The sequence below is a fragment of the Citrus sinensis genome, chromosome 5 (assembly GCF_022201045.2).
Source record: "Citrus sinensis cultivar Valencia sweet orange chromosome 5, DVS_A1.0, whole genome shotgun sequence".
Taxonomy (NCBI): domain Eukaryota; kingdom Viridiplantae; phylum Streptophyta; class Magnoliopsida; order Sapindales; family Rutaceae; genus Citrus; species Citrus sinensis.
The window spans coordinates 20410893-20425166 of record NC_068560.1 but is presented as its reverse complement, the minus strand read 5'-3'; the positions used below and the strand labels follow the sequence as shown (position 1 = coordinate 20425166).

Sequence of the window (14274 nt, the reverse complement as noted above, 5' to 3'; positions counted from 1 at the left end):
AGTTTTCTTCATTTCTTCTTTGTCAGAGGATTAATATTGGCCTCTACTCTCTTCAACTGTTCAACACGGTTGATTCAGAGCATTATTAACTTGGTTGGCATAAATCGATTACTCAACGATCAATATTACTCTCGTTTCAAGAGAAAATATATCCATAAAGTGGCACAATTTTCTTTTTCTCTTGTAAAATTCGTGATTCATCTCATGAGCTCTATTTATAAGAAAACATTCCTTACACGGCTGTTGTCGAGTAATTTGACAGAAGATTATCTTTCGACAACTGAAATATAAATGATTCTTTGATTCAATCTAATTTACTATTACTATTGAATAGAACTATTGGCACCCTTCCAAAATCTTCTTAAAACTCCTTTAATTATGCTTCACTTAATACCAAAAATATCCCTTTTTCTACATAAACACTCTTTTCATTCGAGGTAGTCTAGTCATGCCAACAAAATAAAGGTTCTGCTATTCAGAGACCTTGCACTCGCACGCTCACAGCTGTTCATGATGCCATGCCTGAAGGTGTTGTTTATCCAGCTGAGATAATCAAGATTTTCTTCTATCATAGGAAGAGGAACAACACTGAGTAGAAGCTGGATATAGAAAGTATACTGGGAAAGGCATAGTTTTGAGTTATCCACTTACAAAAGCCTAAAGAGTTGTTGCAGATGGTCAATTTCACTGTTGTTTTATTACAGCACTATAATTACTTTGAATAGGATACTACTTAATATTTTTCCTCTTAATTAAATTTGGTATGTCTTAAAATTTATAGAAAATTCATTTTTTTTCTAAGTTTTTTTGTACTTATAGAGAATTGTTGAGCTGAAGGACCTCATGCCTTTGCATTGAAGTGAAAGACATTTGAACTTTCAGAACGACAATAATAGGTAAAAAGATTGAAGAGAAGAAAAAATGTATCTAGTATTAATTTTATTTGTATTGCCCTTAATTGTAACTATAATAAAATAGATGTTTTTTATGATCAATGAAGGGGCGTCAATAGTACAACTCTTTACCATTATATATCGCATCTCTAATTAATTCTCTAGATACGTTATTAATTTCATAAGAAAAATAAACAAAAAACACCACCGCAACTCACAAGAATATAAAGGTTCTGGCCCTCCAAGTTCGAGTACTCGTGGCAGAGGTGGAGGAATAAAAAAAAATTTGAGCTTACCACCACTGTCTACTAGGTTACTGTAGAAGGAGTGAAACCTTATTGTTTGATAAAATTAATCAAACCTCCCTTGATGGTTCCCTATTGTTTGACTAAATTGATCGAAACCCTCTTAAATGTGTTTTAAAATATTAGCAAAAAAAAAAGAAAGTTGACACTTAAAATTTGGATGTATTTTAGTCAAACGATAGTGTGAGTTTTGCTCTTTTTTTCCATTGAGGCAAGGAAGTACATGTTACAATTAGATTGATAAAATATTAAACTGAATGTAAGATGGAAGATGTTTTATTGTAGCAATATTTTTTTTTCCTCGGATCATGTTGATTATTTTACTTATGTTTGCTGATGTAACTGAAAGATATAATACCGGTCTTGTGGCCGAAGATTTAAATATATATGCTACAAAATTTAGCCAAAGATTTTTCACGTACTGTCTATATATTTTACTTCCGCTTCTTATTTATTTACCCAAAACCCCCTTTTATCATCTCTAAAGTTCATTTAGTTACTTAATTGATCCATGAATAATTGTATTCTTAAATATGCCTCAAAAGACTATGTTGTTATTTTTGTTCATTTAGCCAAAGCCATTTTTAATTTCTTTTACATTTTTATCCTTGAAATGTTAAGTGAAATTATACAAAATCAAAGAAGTGATTATACAAATATCCATCTAATTCAAAAAATAATATTGTACGTGATTTTATATATATAAATATCCATCTAGTTGTAAACTTGTAGTACATGTGCTTCCTCTCCGCCAAGATCTCATTACAGCTCTGCAACCAAATCAAATTAATAGTTGTTTCCATAACCTTATATGCTGGTGAGGTGGCCGAAGAATGATTACTTGTAGATTTCTTAACTATACATTGGACGTCGTGTTATTAAATTTCAGTTGCTTAATTGAGGACTTGAAAAAGTGATTTTCAAACTTTTTTTTAATTAGCAATCCGAGTTTGAACATTAAAGAAAGATAAATGGTTAAAAAATTAATTTAAGTTGTATGTACGCCTCTATCTTAAAAAAATAAAAATAAAAATCTTTAAAAATTCAACTGAATAGCTTTCAAGCATACATTTTTACTGGTAATGTGAATTCGAATCCTAAAAGTAAGAGACTAAAAAACTGTTTTGGACTCTGTCCATCCTCCACTTTTTTTTTTAAAAAAAAAGAATGTTATTAATTTTAGATGGGAATATTATTGCATTATCTCCAAATCTAGTTGGACTTAATTAAAAACCTTATTAGTAATTGTTTTATGCTATTCGTGCCAGCGACGTGAAAGCAACGATCCATAATTCCATATACGTGCATGTAAATGGTGTGGAAATTAAAAAAATTTTAAAAGCCAAATGGATAGCCTATAAAAACCCAAAACTCTTCACCATTATTTTCATCACATCTCAATAAGCACAATCAATATTACTCATAAATATTATTCAACATTAAATTGAGAGAGATATCATTCGAAATGGCGCCAGCATCGAAAGCTCTTGTACTATTCTTCACAGTGCTTATTATTGCTACCTCAATCCCATCATCATCAGCTACTTCATCATCATCATCATCATCATCATGTCCAAAGAATATCCTAAAGTTGGATGCATGCGTTGATTTGTTGAATGGTTTGGCAAAGGTGAACCTTGGCGAACTTGTTCCCACTCCAAACCATCCATGCTGCAGCCTCCTTGGTGATTTGGTAAGAATCCAAGCACGTGTCTGTCTTTGCACTTCCCTCAAACTCAACGTCTTGGATTTGATCAAGCTCGACGTCCCCAAGCTTTCTGTCAACTTGCTCTTGAATCAGTGCAGGCCCAAGGTTCCCCGCGGCTACAAGTGCTGATAGACTAATCCCACACTCAATGATCTCTTTTGTCATCATCAATTCGTCATATATCTTCAAGACCTTCTCATGGTGTGCATTGTTTTTGGGTATTTGCATTATGTTCGTTAATTAATTATTCTTTTCAGAGTTGCTGAGATTGGTTTATTTATTTGTTTTATTTTTTAAGGAAATTGAAGCTCTTCAGCTTCTTCCCTAATTAGCTACTTATCATTTGTTCCATTTGCATTTAATTGAAATATAATAATAAATTGTGTGCTATCTCAATATTCCCTATTAATAATAATAAATTGTTGTTTTCTTTAAATTTTTTTCTCCCTTTGTCAGAGGATAATTAATTTTAGCCACCTTAACACTGTTGGCATAAATCAATTTGCTTAAGATCCTAACAATCATTCACATTACTCTCTCTTCAGGAGACAATATTTAAAAACTTCATGGCTCAAATTACCTCACAAAGAGTTTAAAGATTACAAAATAAAATTTCTCTTTTAATTAATTCAATGTGGCTCAAAGGCCCAAATTAACCGGGTCTAAATTTCCCATGAGTAAAATAATAATGTGGTAATCACTAATTATCAGATAGAAACATAAATAATTGAATTAATTGAATATAGCTATTAGTAAACAGGTGGTATGAGATTTTCAAAAGTTCAAACTACAATGGTAATTTTGTAAATATACTCGTGGCAATATTTGAAATAACAAATAACCTTAAAGGCTTGGGTCAGGCTACAGTGCAACTGTGGCACCGTGCCACAGTTGCACCAGCCGTTTGATCCACTCAAATGAGTGGGATCTACTTAAATAAGTAAAAATTCAACGGTTGGGTGCAACTGTGGCACGGTACCATAGTTGCACCACAAATTTATCCTAAAGGCTTTAACAAAATATTTCAAATTTGGGCTGGCTACGTGGCGCAGCCTGGCTCAGACTAAGCAATTAAGATTTAAGCATCACTCTGACTGCAAGTAATAATAAACATTAATGAACACGTGTGATTACATTTACAATTCTAACAATACAAGGTAATACAATGCTTATTTATTTTTTAATTATTAAGTAATTATATTTGTATTTACAATAATAACAATACCTATTTATATTTATATAAAGTTAAATCCTCTCGTCTGTATTCTGTAGAGGTTAATTTTATTCTAAATATTAAGAAGTAAATTTAATTTTTAAATATGTGAATTACATGGCAGCTGTAATTTAAGAAGTTTCGATAGAGTTTAGGTGGCAATTAATAAGATCAGAATACTATAATTAAAATAATTATTAATTAATCTAATTACGCAACATTTTATCTTCATACGTATATGATAGATAGTTCGCATACAAAATATATTTTCAATTTGCTGCCAAAAGGGGCGCCATTTCTTTCATTTTTCGACTTATCTCCCATTAATTTGTTCCTTTAATCAGATAAATATCACTCTCAAATTTTCTTTCTATGTATTAATTTTCCAGAATTTCTGTTCTAAGGTGATCTCACTATTAGCTTTCATTTCACTGCTTAACAGTTACCATACAAAATTAATTAAATTAGAAAAGCCGCGGAAACTTAAACCAAATTTGTCCACTTGTTTAATTTCACTTTAATTTCACTTTAATTTCATGTTTAAAGCTTCGGTGATGATGAACTGAGCATTGGGTCTCGGTTTCATTCGTGAATCGCGAGAATGCTTTCCTTATTAGGTTGTTCTTATATGCTCACCAAGTGTTTGTTGTAATGTCTGTTAGTTATATTAATTAAGTTCTCTGGCTGTTGAGTATGCAGAAAATTTGAGTCGCCGAGAGAAAAATTGCGGCTGCTTCTGCATTTTTGCTGCTGACTTGTGGGTTAATTGTGGTATGTAACTTTATATATAAATATTACTTATTCATCACGCTTGTGGGTGCTTATGAATATGATTGTTGTAAATGATATGGCTTTCGATTGTAAATATTGGTTTCCCATAAATAATGAAAGTGAAGGCATGGACTTAAGGTGTGAGATGAATATATTGTTGTCCCAAGAATGCGACTTGTGAGTGCATTATATCTGCTTTTTAAATGGCTTAGTTGAGCAATTTATGTTTTCTTTTTCAATAATTTGTTATTATTATTATTGTTATAGGATCATTGATATATGACTTGTCGGTTAATATGAACATAGATTCATTTTCAACGTTCATTTCTCTGACTTGTGATGGTTTCTTGATAATTCTAGATTTGATGGCTTGAAATTTGTTCTCCACAAAAAGAAATGTTAAACCTATGTCGGATTTGTTATTCTTCGCTATACTTTGTGTGTGCCAATAGTCTCAGGTTACCAGAATCTACTTCAGTTAGTAATTGTGATCACTAAAACAGATAGGTACTTGCATTCATTCTATTTGTAGTTTTCCACTAATACATTTTGTAATTGCTATCTGACGAAGCCTTGAGTTTGGAGTTCTCTCTTTTTATTCAATATGCAAATATAGTGTGAATTATCAATTTACTAGCTGGAAACAAATTAGTTAAGGGAAACATGGGAACTGTTTGAATCATCTGCTGTTTGTTATGCTTTTTATGAAACAAGAGACAAAAATAGAGGCAATTAATCAAATAACAAATGTTTTTCTCTTTCTGATTTCAGACACCACTGCTTTCCTTTTATGTTTGGAAGGATGTCATTGTCAAGGCTTTCAAGTAGAACCCATATATTGCCACTCCTACAACAGTCCAGGTAATTATCCTATATATCTAATATTTGAGCAAACGTTATGACCCAGAATCATTCAATGTTAAGCCAAACCTCTCTTTGTATCTTCATTATTTAATCCTCTAGTGACCTTGATGTCCAGATGCGTAAAAGATGTTCTGTGGTCGAATTATAAGTATACCAGAGTTGATACTAGCTGCTATGCTAGTGTGTGGGGTTTAATGCCAAGGTGTGGATATGGCTCAAATATGACTAATGGGTATCGGAAACCTCAGTCTTTTGGCTCTGGATGTCTTTGGAAATCCAATTCGTTTTCTAGCTTTCAGCGTCATTATGCTTCTCATGCTTCAACAGAGCAGAAATCAAGAAAGATGCTTTTATACCTCACAGCATTGGTTTTTGCAATGGTTGGAAGTACTTATGCCGCCGTACCTTTGTATAGGAGATTCTGCCAGGCTACTGGCTATGGTGGTACTGTTCAACGAAAAGAGGTTATATTTAGTTTATAGTCATTTTTTTCATCTGCTTTACTCTTTTTGTGATTTGTCAATAATCACAAGACATGTTTGTCATTAGACTGTTGAAGAAAAGATTGCTCGGCATTCCAAAGATGGAACTGTCACTACAAGGTGTTGTTTTTACTTCTCAGATTCAAAGCCTATCTTGAACTCTGTTTCCTTTAAAATCTTTGTTTTATATCTTCTTGGCTGGTTGAACATCTGCATTTTCATGTGATTTTTCCTTCATAATTATTGTTTGCCTTACATTGAGAGAATAATAGAGTTCTGACATCATAAAGAAATGAGGATAGGAATGAAAAACTGCAAAAGTTCTCCCATCTCCACTCTTTCTTGAAAGATCTATACAGAGCAAAGTGCCCTACCTATTGATGAAAAAAATCCTTGGTAATGCAGCTTACCTTTCACTCTATTTTCAATGTGACTGAACCAGCCTTTACCAATCTGGTGGAGGATATGGTGCTTCCCCTAGTGACTAGAAGGGGCAGCAGTTAGTCGAGTCTTTTGCTTTCCTTAATTAAGCATGGATTCTCAGGATGGAATCCTGAATAAATGAGTGATATTTGAAGTTACTAGGTTTAGGTTTATGCATAATTTTCTTATTCTTCTTTTATTTATTTGAGTTTGATTATCCTCTGCTTTGTGGATGTTTTTATTCGACAAATATGGTTATTGACTTATCCATGATGATTGTACATGTGCTTACATTTTTTTTTTTTATACAAAACTCAATATTTAAAAACCTTGTAGGGAAGTTGTTGTGCAATTCAACGCTGATGTAGCTGATGGAATGCCATGGAAGTTTATTCCAACACAAAGAGAGGTGATCCACTTGCAATTCAATATCAATGCATCACATCCACAATTTTGAAATCATTCAAATGCTCATTTTGCAACATGGGAATTTTACTCAGTTGTCCTAGATTTTTTCCTTGGTTTTCCCTTGTAGGTAAGGGTAAAGCCTGGAGAAAGCGCACTTGCATTTTACACTGCTGAGAATCGAAGTTCGACTCCAATAACTGGTGTCTCTACTTATAATGTCACCCCTATGAAGGTACTGATGTCTAACATTTGAGCATACATTGATTGGCAGCCTCAACGAACTTTCTACTCTCAGATCTTATAATACTTAGATGTTTGATTTTTTAATCTTTTGGTGCGAAACGGTGATTGGAATATTAGCTGTGATTTTACCTTGTAAATGCTAGATCTGAAGGTGTTTGAAAAGATAGATAGATATATCATCCTACGTTTTGGCTGAAAACATGAGAACAGCAGTGTTTTTCAGAGAATAGATGCTCAAGGAGAAAATCATAATAATGACCTTTGTGCATAATTTATCAAGTAATTATATTTATTGGTTGGTGGTTTTGCGGTATTTTGGAGTCTTTCAGATGACTCTAATCTGACCTAGAGTCAATTTGGATTGTTCATTTGAGAATCTTTTCGTTAAGTATCATTACTGACTTATCCTTTATATCAAAGGCTTCTTTTAAATCAAACAGTATGGAGCTGATTATGTGTTGTAGCACGTGATGCTACAGCTGTGCTGCCAAATACAATTTCTTGTCTCTTGATCTTTCTCACCCTCTTTTTTGAAATTTATTTCTCCCCAACAGAATTCTTAGTCTATGAATCAACTTCTAGCCCACATTTCCAAAATGTGTCGTAATTGCATGTCAAGGCCACTGTCCTTTTCCAAGGTTTCAAGTAGTTTTAGTAATGTATCTTAGGAGCTTCAGTACATGATTTGTGCATCTCGTCTCATACTAGTATGTTCCCTTCCCCCCCACCAAAAAAACTCCCCTCTTCATTTGAAACAAATGTATCTAATATCTAAATTGAAGTTCAATGGGAAAGTTTGTGATTTCATTTTAACTTCTTTCAGGCTGCTGTCTACTTCAATAAAATACAATGCTTTTGCTTTGAGGAGCAGCGTCTTCTCCCCGGAGAGCAGATTGACATGCCTGTAAGTGGTGTTTTCACAGTTTATCGAGTGTTTTAGAAGATCTCTCTCTTCTTCTTTTTTCTTGTAATGTCTGCTGAATAGCTTCTCACACGGGCAGGTATTCTTTTACATTGACCCTGAGTTTGAAACAGATCCCAGAATGGATGGTATCAACAACTTGATCTTGTCCTATACATTTTTCAAGGTTAATGAGGATTAGGGAAGTTTCTAGAATGCAATTACTTTGGAGAAATGACATCATTATCAGCAACTGGAAGTTATTTTTTGACATAATCAAAGATACTCATGAATAAATAGGTACTTCTGCAGATGCTTCAAAATAAGGGTTTAGTATTTATATTTGTATACGAATTGAGGTTGAGGAGATAAGTTAATGCTCAGTGGTTCGCTGATTTTTCTTCCTTTTATTTTATTAACTTTCTACCATTCGCATACAAGCATAGTTTTTTCATTATCAAGGATTACATGGTTTGAGCAAAAATATTTCTTACTTTATATTACAATAACGTCATTTTAATTGTATAAGGATAAGTTTATCCAAATTTATGTGGCATTGATTAGGCCATTTTAAGATTAAAGAAGCAAGAACAAAAATTCACAAAATATGATTGGATAATGACTGACTGATTGATTTTCAATAAACCAATGGGCCGGCTTCTTGTTTCTAGTATTTGGGCTTTCTGTGTGATTTTATTCTCCAAGCTTATAAACAAGGAATGTTTAAAGGTTAAAAAAAAAGGCTAAAATGAAAGTTAAGGAATGCGTCTTTATGTTCATAATTAATCCAAATAGGGTTGAATTATCATAGCCAAGGATTATGTATATAAAACATCGTCACCTATCCAATTTTTAAGATTCGATCACATGAAATTTTTACTTGTAGCATGTCGATGCCAATTGTAACGTACAACGTCAACTTGTAATGCAAATCAAACGATTTGTAACACAAGAACAATGACTTGTAATAAACTCGAGACTTTGGCATAAGATATTCATTAGAAAGATTTGACGTTTTTTTCATTAACTCAGTAGTTGACCCAAAAGTTTAGAACTATTAAAGTGTGAATTATGAATTTAATTTTTTTTTATTTTATTATTATAAAATTAGGCGGCCTAAGCCTAAATTTCAATATGTTTCATTTTCATAGCTTCCGGTTCATGCGTGGGACAGGTGGGTCAATTCATAATCAAACGGCAATATCTGGCAGCAGTTGCGCACACCCAAGTTGGTGCATGGTTTTTGTCATACATTACTAATGCAACACGTAACAGGCCATTGACTTTTTCTTAATGAGAAAATAGAAGCCAAAAACAGAGGACATTGCTGGAAACAACACCAAGAGGTTTCCTTCAGTTTTTGGTGGCTAGCCCTTTAATTTATTGATAAAATCAGAAGGAGAGATACAAAGGGTGCACATGGAATTGGAAAACCCTTTTAGGAGAGCAAAAGAACTAAGCTGTTTAATTACAAAAGCTATATTTAGGTACTGTAGCGGATTTAAAAAAATAATTTATCGGTGGTTAAATTACATAATTATAAGTTGTGAAAATTAAAATTTTATTGGTTAATAAGTTTTTAGAGAATATTTTAATAAATTTAATGGGGTCTAAATTAAATAATAATAAAACTACCCAATGGGTTACTGTAGACTTTTATTTCTAATTGAAGTGTGAGATTTTATAATTCTCAAAGTTAAAGTTTAAATTTTATAGGTTTATGAATTTACGAAGATTATTTTTATAAATTTAACAGAACTATTTTTAGATTTAACCAGGGCTAATTAATAACCCAAGTAATTTTCTCTTTATTTTTCTTGAAATTATTTTCTCTAATAAGGACTTGAGTCTTCACAAGTCATGAGTGGATCCACTTCTATTTAAGTAGACCCTAAATTTCTTTATGGATTTAAGCCATTTTTAATATCATCTAGAGGATCACTCCACCATGTGAAATTAAATAACTAGTTAACCCTACATTTATCGATTTATCGGCGGCTGAATTACCCTCTCTATAAATATATATTTAAAATGTATTCGTAACGAATTTATATCAGATAATTAATTCAACCACAGTACGAATTAGGGAATATAATAGAAATTTGGAACTTAATAAAAAAGAAAGTACAGTGATAGGGTCACTTTCTAACGCCACTCTCCATCATAGGCAACATCGATAGATTTGATAATATCATAAATTACTGCATAAAAATAAACTTTGAAATTCAAGCGATAAAGCAAGAGAAACACCGATACAAGTTAAAGCACCATCAAATTTGAGGTCATTTATGGACATAAATTACAAGAAAAATCCTTATATATCTAGTGCGGTTATTAAATAACAACTATTTATCTATAAAAGTAAGGTCATATTTGAGATTGAGGTTGAGAAGATGTAACTTAAAAGTTAAGTTGATTTGAAATCTATTATATCTTTACTCATTTTATCCAAATTGTTATTTAAAAAATTGTATTTAAAACATGCTATCAACTTTTATTTCATATTTAAATTTTTTCCCACAACAATTATAGCTTAAAAGTTATAATACCTCAGTACCAAATAGAGCTTAAATCTATAATAATGCAAATTGTAAATGTACGTGCTTATAGTTTTCAATAACAATAAATCTAAAAATTTTTATAATTTAGGTTAAAATCAATATAAGGGTATATAATCATTTAATCCCTATAATTTTTTGCTAATTATTTTGTTAGTCTTCACATTTAATTAAATTAGACCAAGAATACTATTTTTACCATGAAAATTTTAATCTAACTACTATTAAGAAGTAACGATAATAATCTACTGGGTAATATTTGACAATACAAAGTAACTTAAATTATAGGTATTTAGCAGTGAGTATAATAAAGAATAATGCCGGAGCTACAAAATGCTAGCACAAGCCAAATGTATTGAACAAACTAAAAAATGACATAACATTATTAGTTGGATGAAAATACAACATATCCCATTTTCGTTATTTTGTAGTTTTATTCAACCAATAATATTATGCTACATCAATTTATATTAATAATTAATGGCTCCAGCATTATTCATATGATAATATAGTATTATGTTTCACTAGGAATTACAATCATAGTTTTGCCTCCCTTTTTTTTTTTTTAATTTCTTAACCCAATCAACCAATGTTTCCAACATGAAAAAAGTCATATGCCGCCGGTGAAAAGTATTAATGAATGAAATATTAAAATAAGTGTCACCAACTTCAATAGTGAAACGACCGCAACTCAAAGATGCAAATTCGATTATACCATTACTACTTTGTACTGCTAAAAGAAAATGGAAAAAAAAAATGTATAACTTATTTCAACTGAACCCTGTGACCAAGCAAACTATTACCAGCTCCCTATGCCAATTCAACAAAAAAAAAAAAAAAACACCAAACCTTCCCAAAATATTATTCATTTCATCTATATATATATATTTTCTAATCACAAAACAAAGCTATACGTTAAAACAAAAAAAACAAAAAAAAAAAATCATGAGCATAAAACCAACACCACAATAAATTAATTTACATGTCCGGATCCTCGGAATTTGAAGCTCCCGGCTGCCGCCTCGACCTATGTCTATGACTCTTATGGCTGCCGCCGAATTTCAACCTACCGGTGTCTTTAAAACGTTGTCGTTCTGATGGAACAAGAACACATTCGGGTAATGGCACGGGGTATCGCATTGTATCATAACAATATGAATAGTACATGTAACGCTCCCGGAATCTACGCATGGCCCGTCTCCCGGCCGGAGTGATGACGGAGAGGCCTTTCTCGGCAAGCCGGGAATCGGTGTCTTGGCAGTTGGAGGAGGGGACTTGTTCAATGGGATCAACAGGGCAGCCCTCTAACACAAAGTCTTTAAATTCAGAAGTGAATGGTGCGTACTTGTAATTAACTTTGGCTTTGCCACCTGATGTGGCCCAATTTGAGGCATCCCAAATTGTTGTGTACAATGACATTGGCTTTGATGGGAAATCACCACCCATTGCCTTTGAGCGCACGACTTCCCTTATCGGTACTTCATCCACATAGAATCTGTTGAACCAACAAATAAAAAGAAAAAAAAGTCAAGGGTTGTTTTGGCATTTTATACTTAATCTCATAGTGTTGTTTTTTTTTTTTTTTGGTGTAAAATCATAAATTTGTTTATGGCAGACTAATTTAGAATCTAGAAGATTTAGAAACCCACTTTATTTTGGTAGCCTAACCCATAATCAGAACCTTATAAAATGCAATTTCCATTTGAGTGTGGTCCCAAACTCTTGATCTTGCATCATGCAATGAATTTTTATTAATTTATTCAATATACAACAATATTTTCTAAATTGACCAAAGATTGCTTCCCAAAGAAAACTTCTTAAAGTTTGAAAAAAAAAAAAAAGAAACAAAAATTTAGGCCTCATTAATGGGAAATCTCAAAACAAGAGGAAAAGTTGGCCTTAAAATCAGGCTAAAAATCGATATTGATTTAGGCGTGTAATCCTTGGTCCACAAGTTTTAATGTCATGCATTTAACACATTCCACACGCAAACGCCACCCTCTCTCTCTCTCTCTCTTTAATTTGTCAAACTCACATTTAAAGTCAAAAAAAAAAAAAAAAAAAAGCAAGCAAAGCAAACATCCAAGAATAAATATGTTATAATAATAATAAAAAAAGTCGACAACGGGTTTCTCAGGGATTATACCCTATAATCTCGATACTATCAAATAATTAAGTTGTATTATGTCATATTTTCTCGGTATTATCAAATAATTAGGTCGAGTATATTACCCAGACTGTAGGGTATTGTACCCTTAGAAACAAGTTTGTTAAGAAAAGAAAACTCACATAATGTTGTTGCTTGTCCAAAGAATGCTATATCTATGAAATTGCTTCGTGGGATCAAACCAAAGCTGGTATCTCTCTTCTCTGCCACGTGCCGTGCTCCCATTTCCATAGAAATTTGTTTGGAACCTCCACGGTTTTCCAGCCACGTTTCCTAGAAACTCAAAGTCTAATTCGTCGTGTGTTTTTGGGAACACGTCTCCGTTTGACGTCTGAAATGGAAAAAAAAAAAAAATCAACGATAAATATTTTATACATTAAAAGGCCGTTCGCTGAACAGTAAACATTCCAGAAGCTAGCAAAAGAAGCTTTATTGACAATGAATTGCCGCTTACATAGAATGCAACACATAAGCCAGCCGTGTGATCCGATGGCAACTTGATCATGGCGCTAAAGAACCCGTGATTGTACAACTTTGACGAAACAAAACCGGACCCTAGTGACAAAATTGTAAAACCAACATGAGTATCTGGTTCAAAAACGAAAATGTGACAGATTTAAACTCATAATATTGGAAATGTGACAGATTTACATCTTCCCTTGATCATAATATTATGGAGATGTTTCACGTACCGGAGAAGCGGTTGAGGAGGAGACGAACGTTCTTGCCGTCGGGGGAGCGAATGAGATTGCCGTCGCCGAAAAGATGAGAGTAGCCTTCATCGAAAGAGATGGTGGCGAGGTTGAAAGCAGATGATGACGACAACGACGACGCTGCGTTTGTGAATGTGAACACAAGTGATGGTGATGAGCAGCAACACAACAGAATTAGAATTAGAGTGAAGGGTGCTGATGATTTTTTTGATTGAGAGCAAAGAAACCAATCCATTATTATTTTTGGTTTCTATAAATAAAATTTGTTACGGTGTGTGTTGGTTTCTCTGTGAGTTGATGAGTGTATATATATATATATACGAGTAAAGAGGCGTGTTGTTGCCAAGAGACTAGTAAATGGTGTGGGTAGTATTTGGCTGCTGCCTTTTTGACATTTGAATTGGTGTGTGGAGACCAAAATGACCTTTCCCTTTTGCAGAATTTAATTATATTGCCACTGTGAAAATTAAAAGATTTACACCCAGCTAATGACATTTTAGTATATGTGTGTGTATATACAGTGTGTAAATTGGGGATTTTGGTTCTTTTTTAAAACAAGAATTTGCGTCTTATTTTGAGAGATTTTTGAAAAACTAAATCTTATTAATATTTCTAGTTCAAAGGA

At 32.8% G+C, this 14274-nt stretch overlaps 2 protein-coding genes across 3 annotated transcripts; one reads left to right on the top strand and one right to left on the bottom strand.

Moving 5' to 3' along the window:
- Positions 1 to 4355: 4355 nt before the first annotated feature.
- Positions 4356 to 8616, top strand: LOC102624570 (cytochrome c oxidase assembly protein COX11, mitochondrial). 2 transcript variants are annotated; one of them, XM_006471422.3, is made up of 9 exons: positions 4356 to 4523; positions 4819 to 4890; positions 5662 to 5751; positions 5870 to 6218; positions 6304 to 6356; positions 6996 to 7068; positions 7195 to 7299; positions 8134 to 8214; positions 8312 to 8616. In XM_006471422.3, the coding sequence occupies exons 3-9, from the start codon at positions 5681 to 5683 to the stop codon at positions 8411 to 8413; spliced, it is 834 nt and encodes a 277-aa protein (XP_006471485.2). In that variant the 5' UTR covers positions 4356 to 4523; positions 4819 to 4890; positions 5662 to 5680; the 3' UTR covers positions 8414 to 8616. The 2 variants fall into 2 exon arrangements, with proteins under 2 accessions (XP_006471485.2, XP_052298776.1); XM_052442816.1 differs by lacking the exon at positions 4356 to 4523 and adding an exon at positions 4577 to 4736.
- Positions 8617 to 11619: 3003 nt separating this feature from the next.
- Positions 11620 to 13959, bottom strand: LOC102624279 (probable xyloglucan endotransglucosylase/hydrolase protein 30). The gene is made up of 4 exons (XM_006471421.4): positions 13629 to 13959; positions 13391 to 13491; positions 13059 to 13267; positions 11620 to 12264 (listed from the first exon to the last, which is right to left on the bottom strand). Exons 1-4 carry the CDS (start codon positions 13882 to 13884, stop codon positions 11748 to 11750), a joined length of 1083 nt encoding a protein of 360 aa, XP_006471484.2. The 5' UTR covers positions 13885 to 13959; the 3' UTR covers positions 11620 to 11747.
- Between the last annotated feature and the right edge of the window lie 315 nt (positions 13960 to 14274).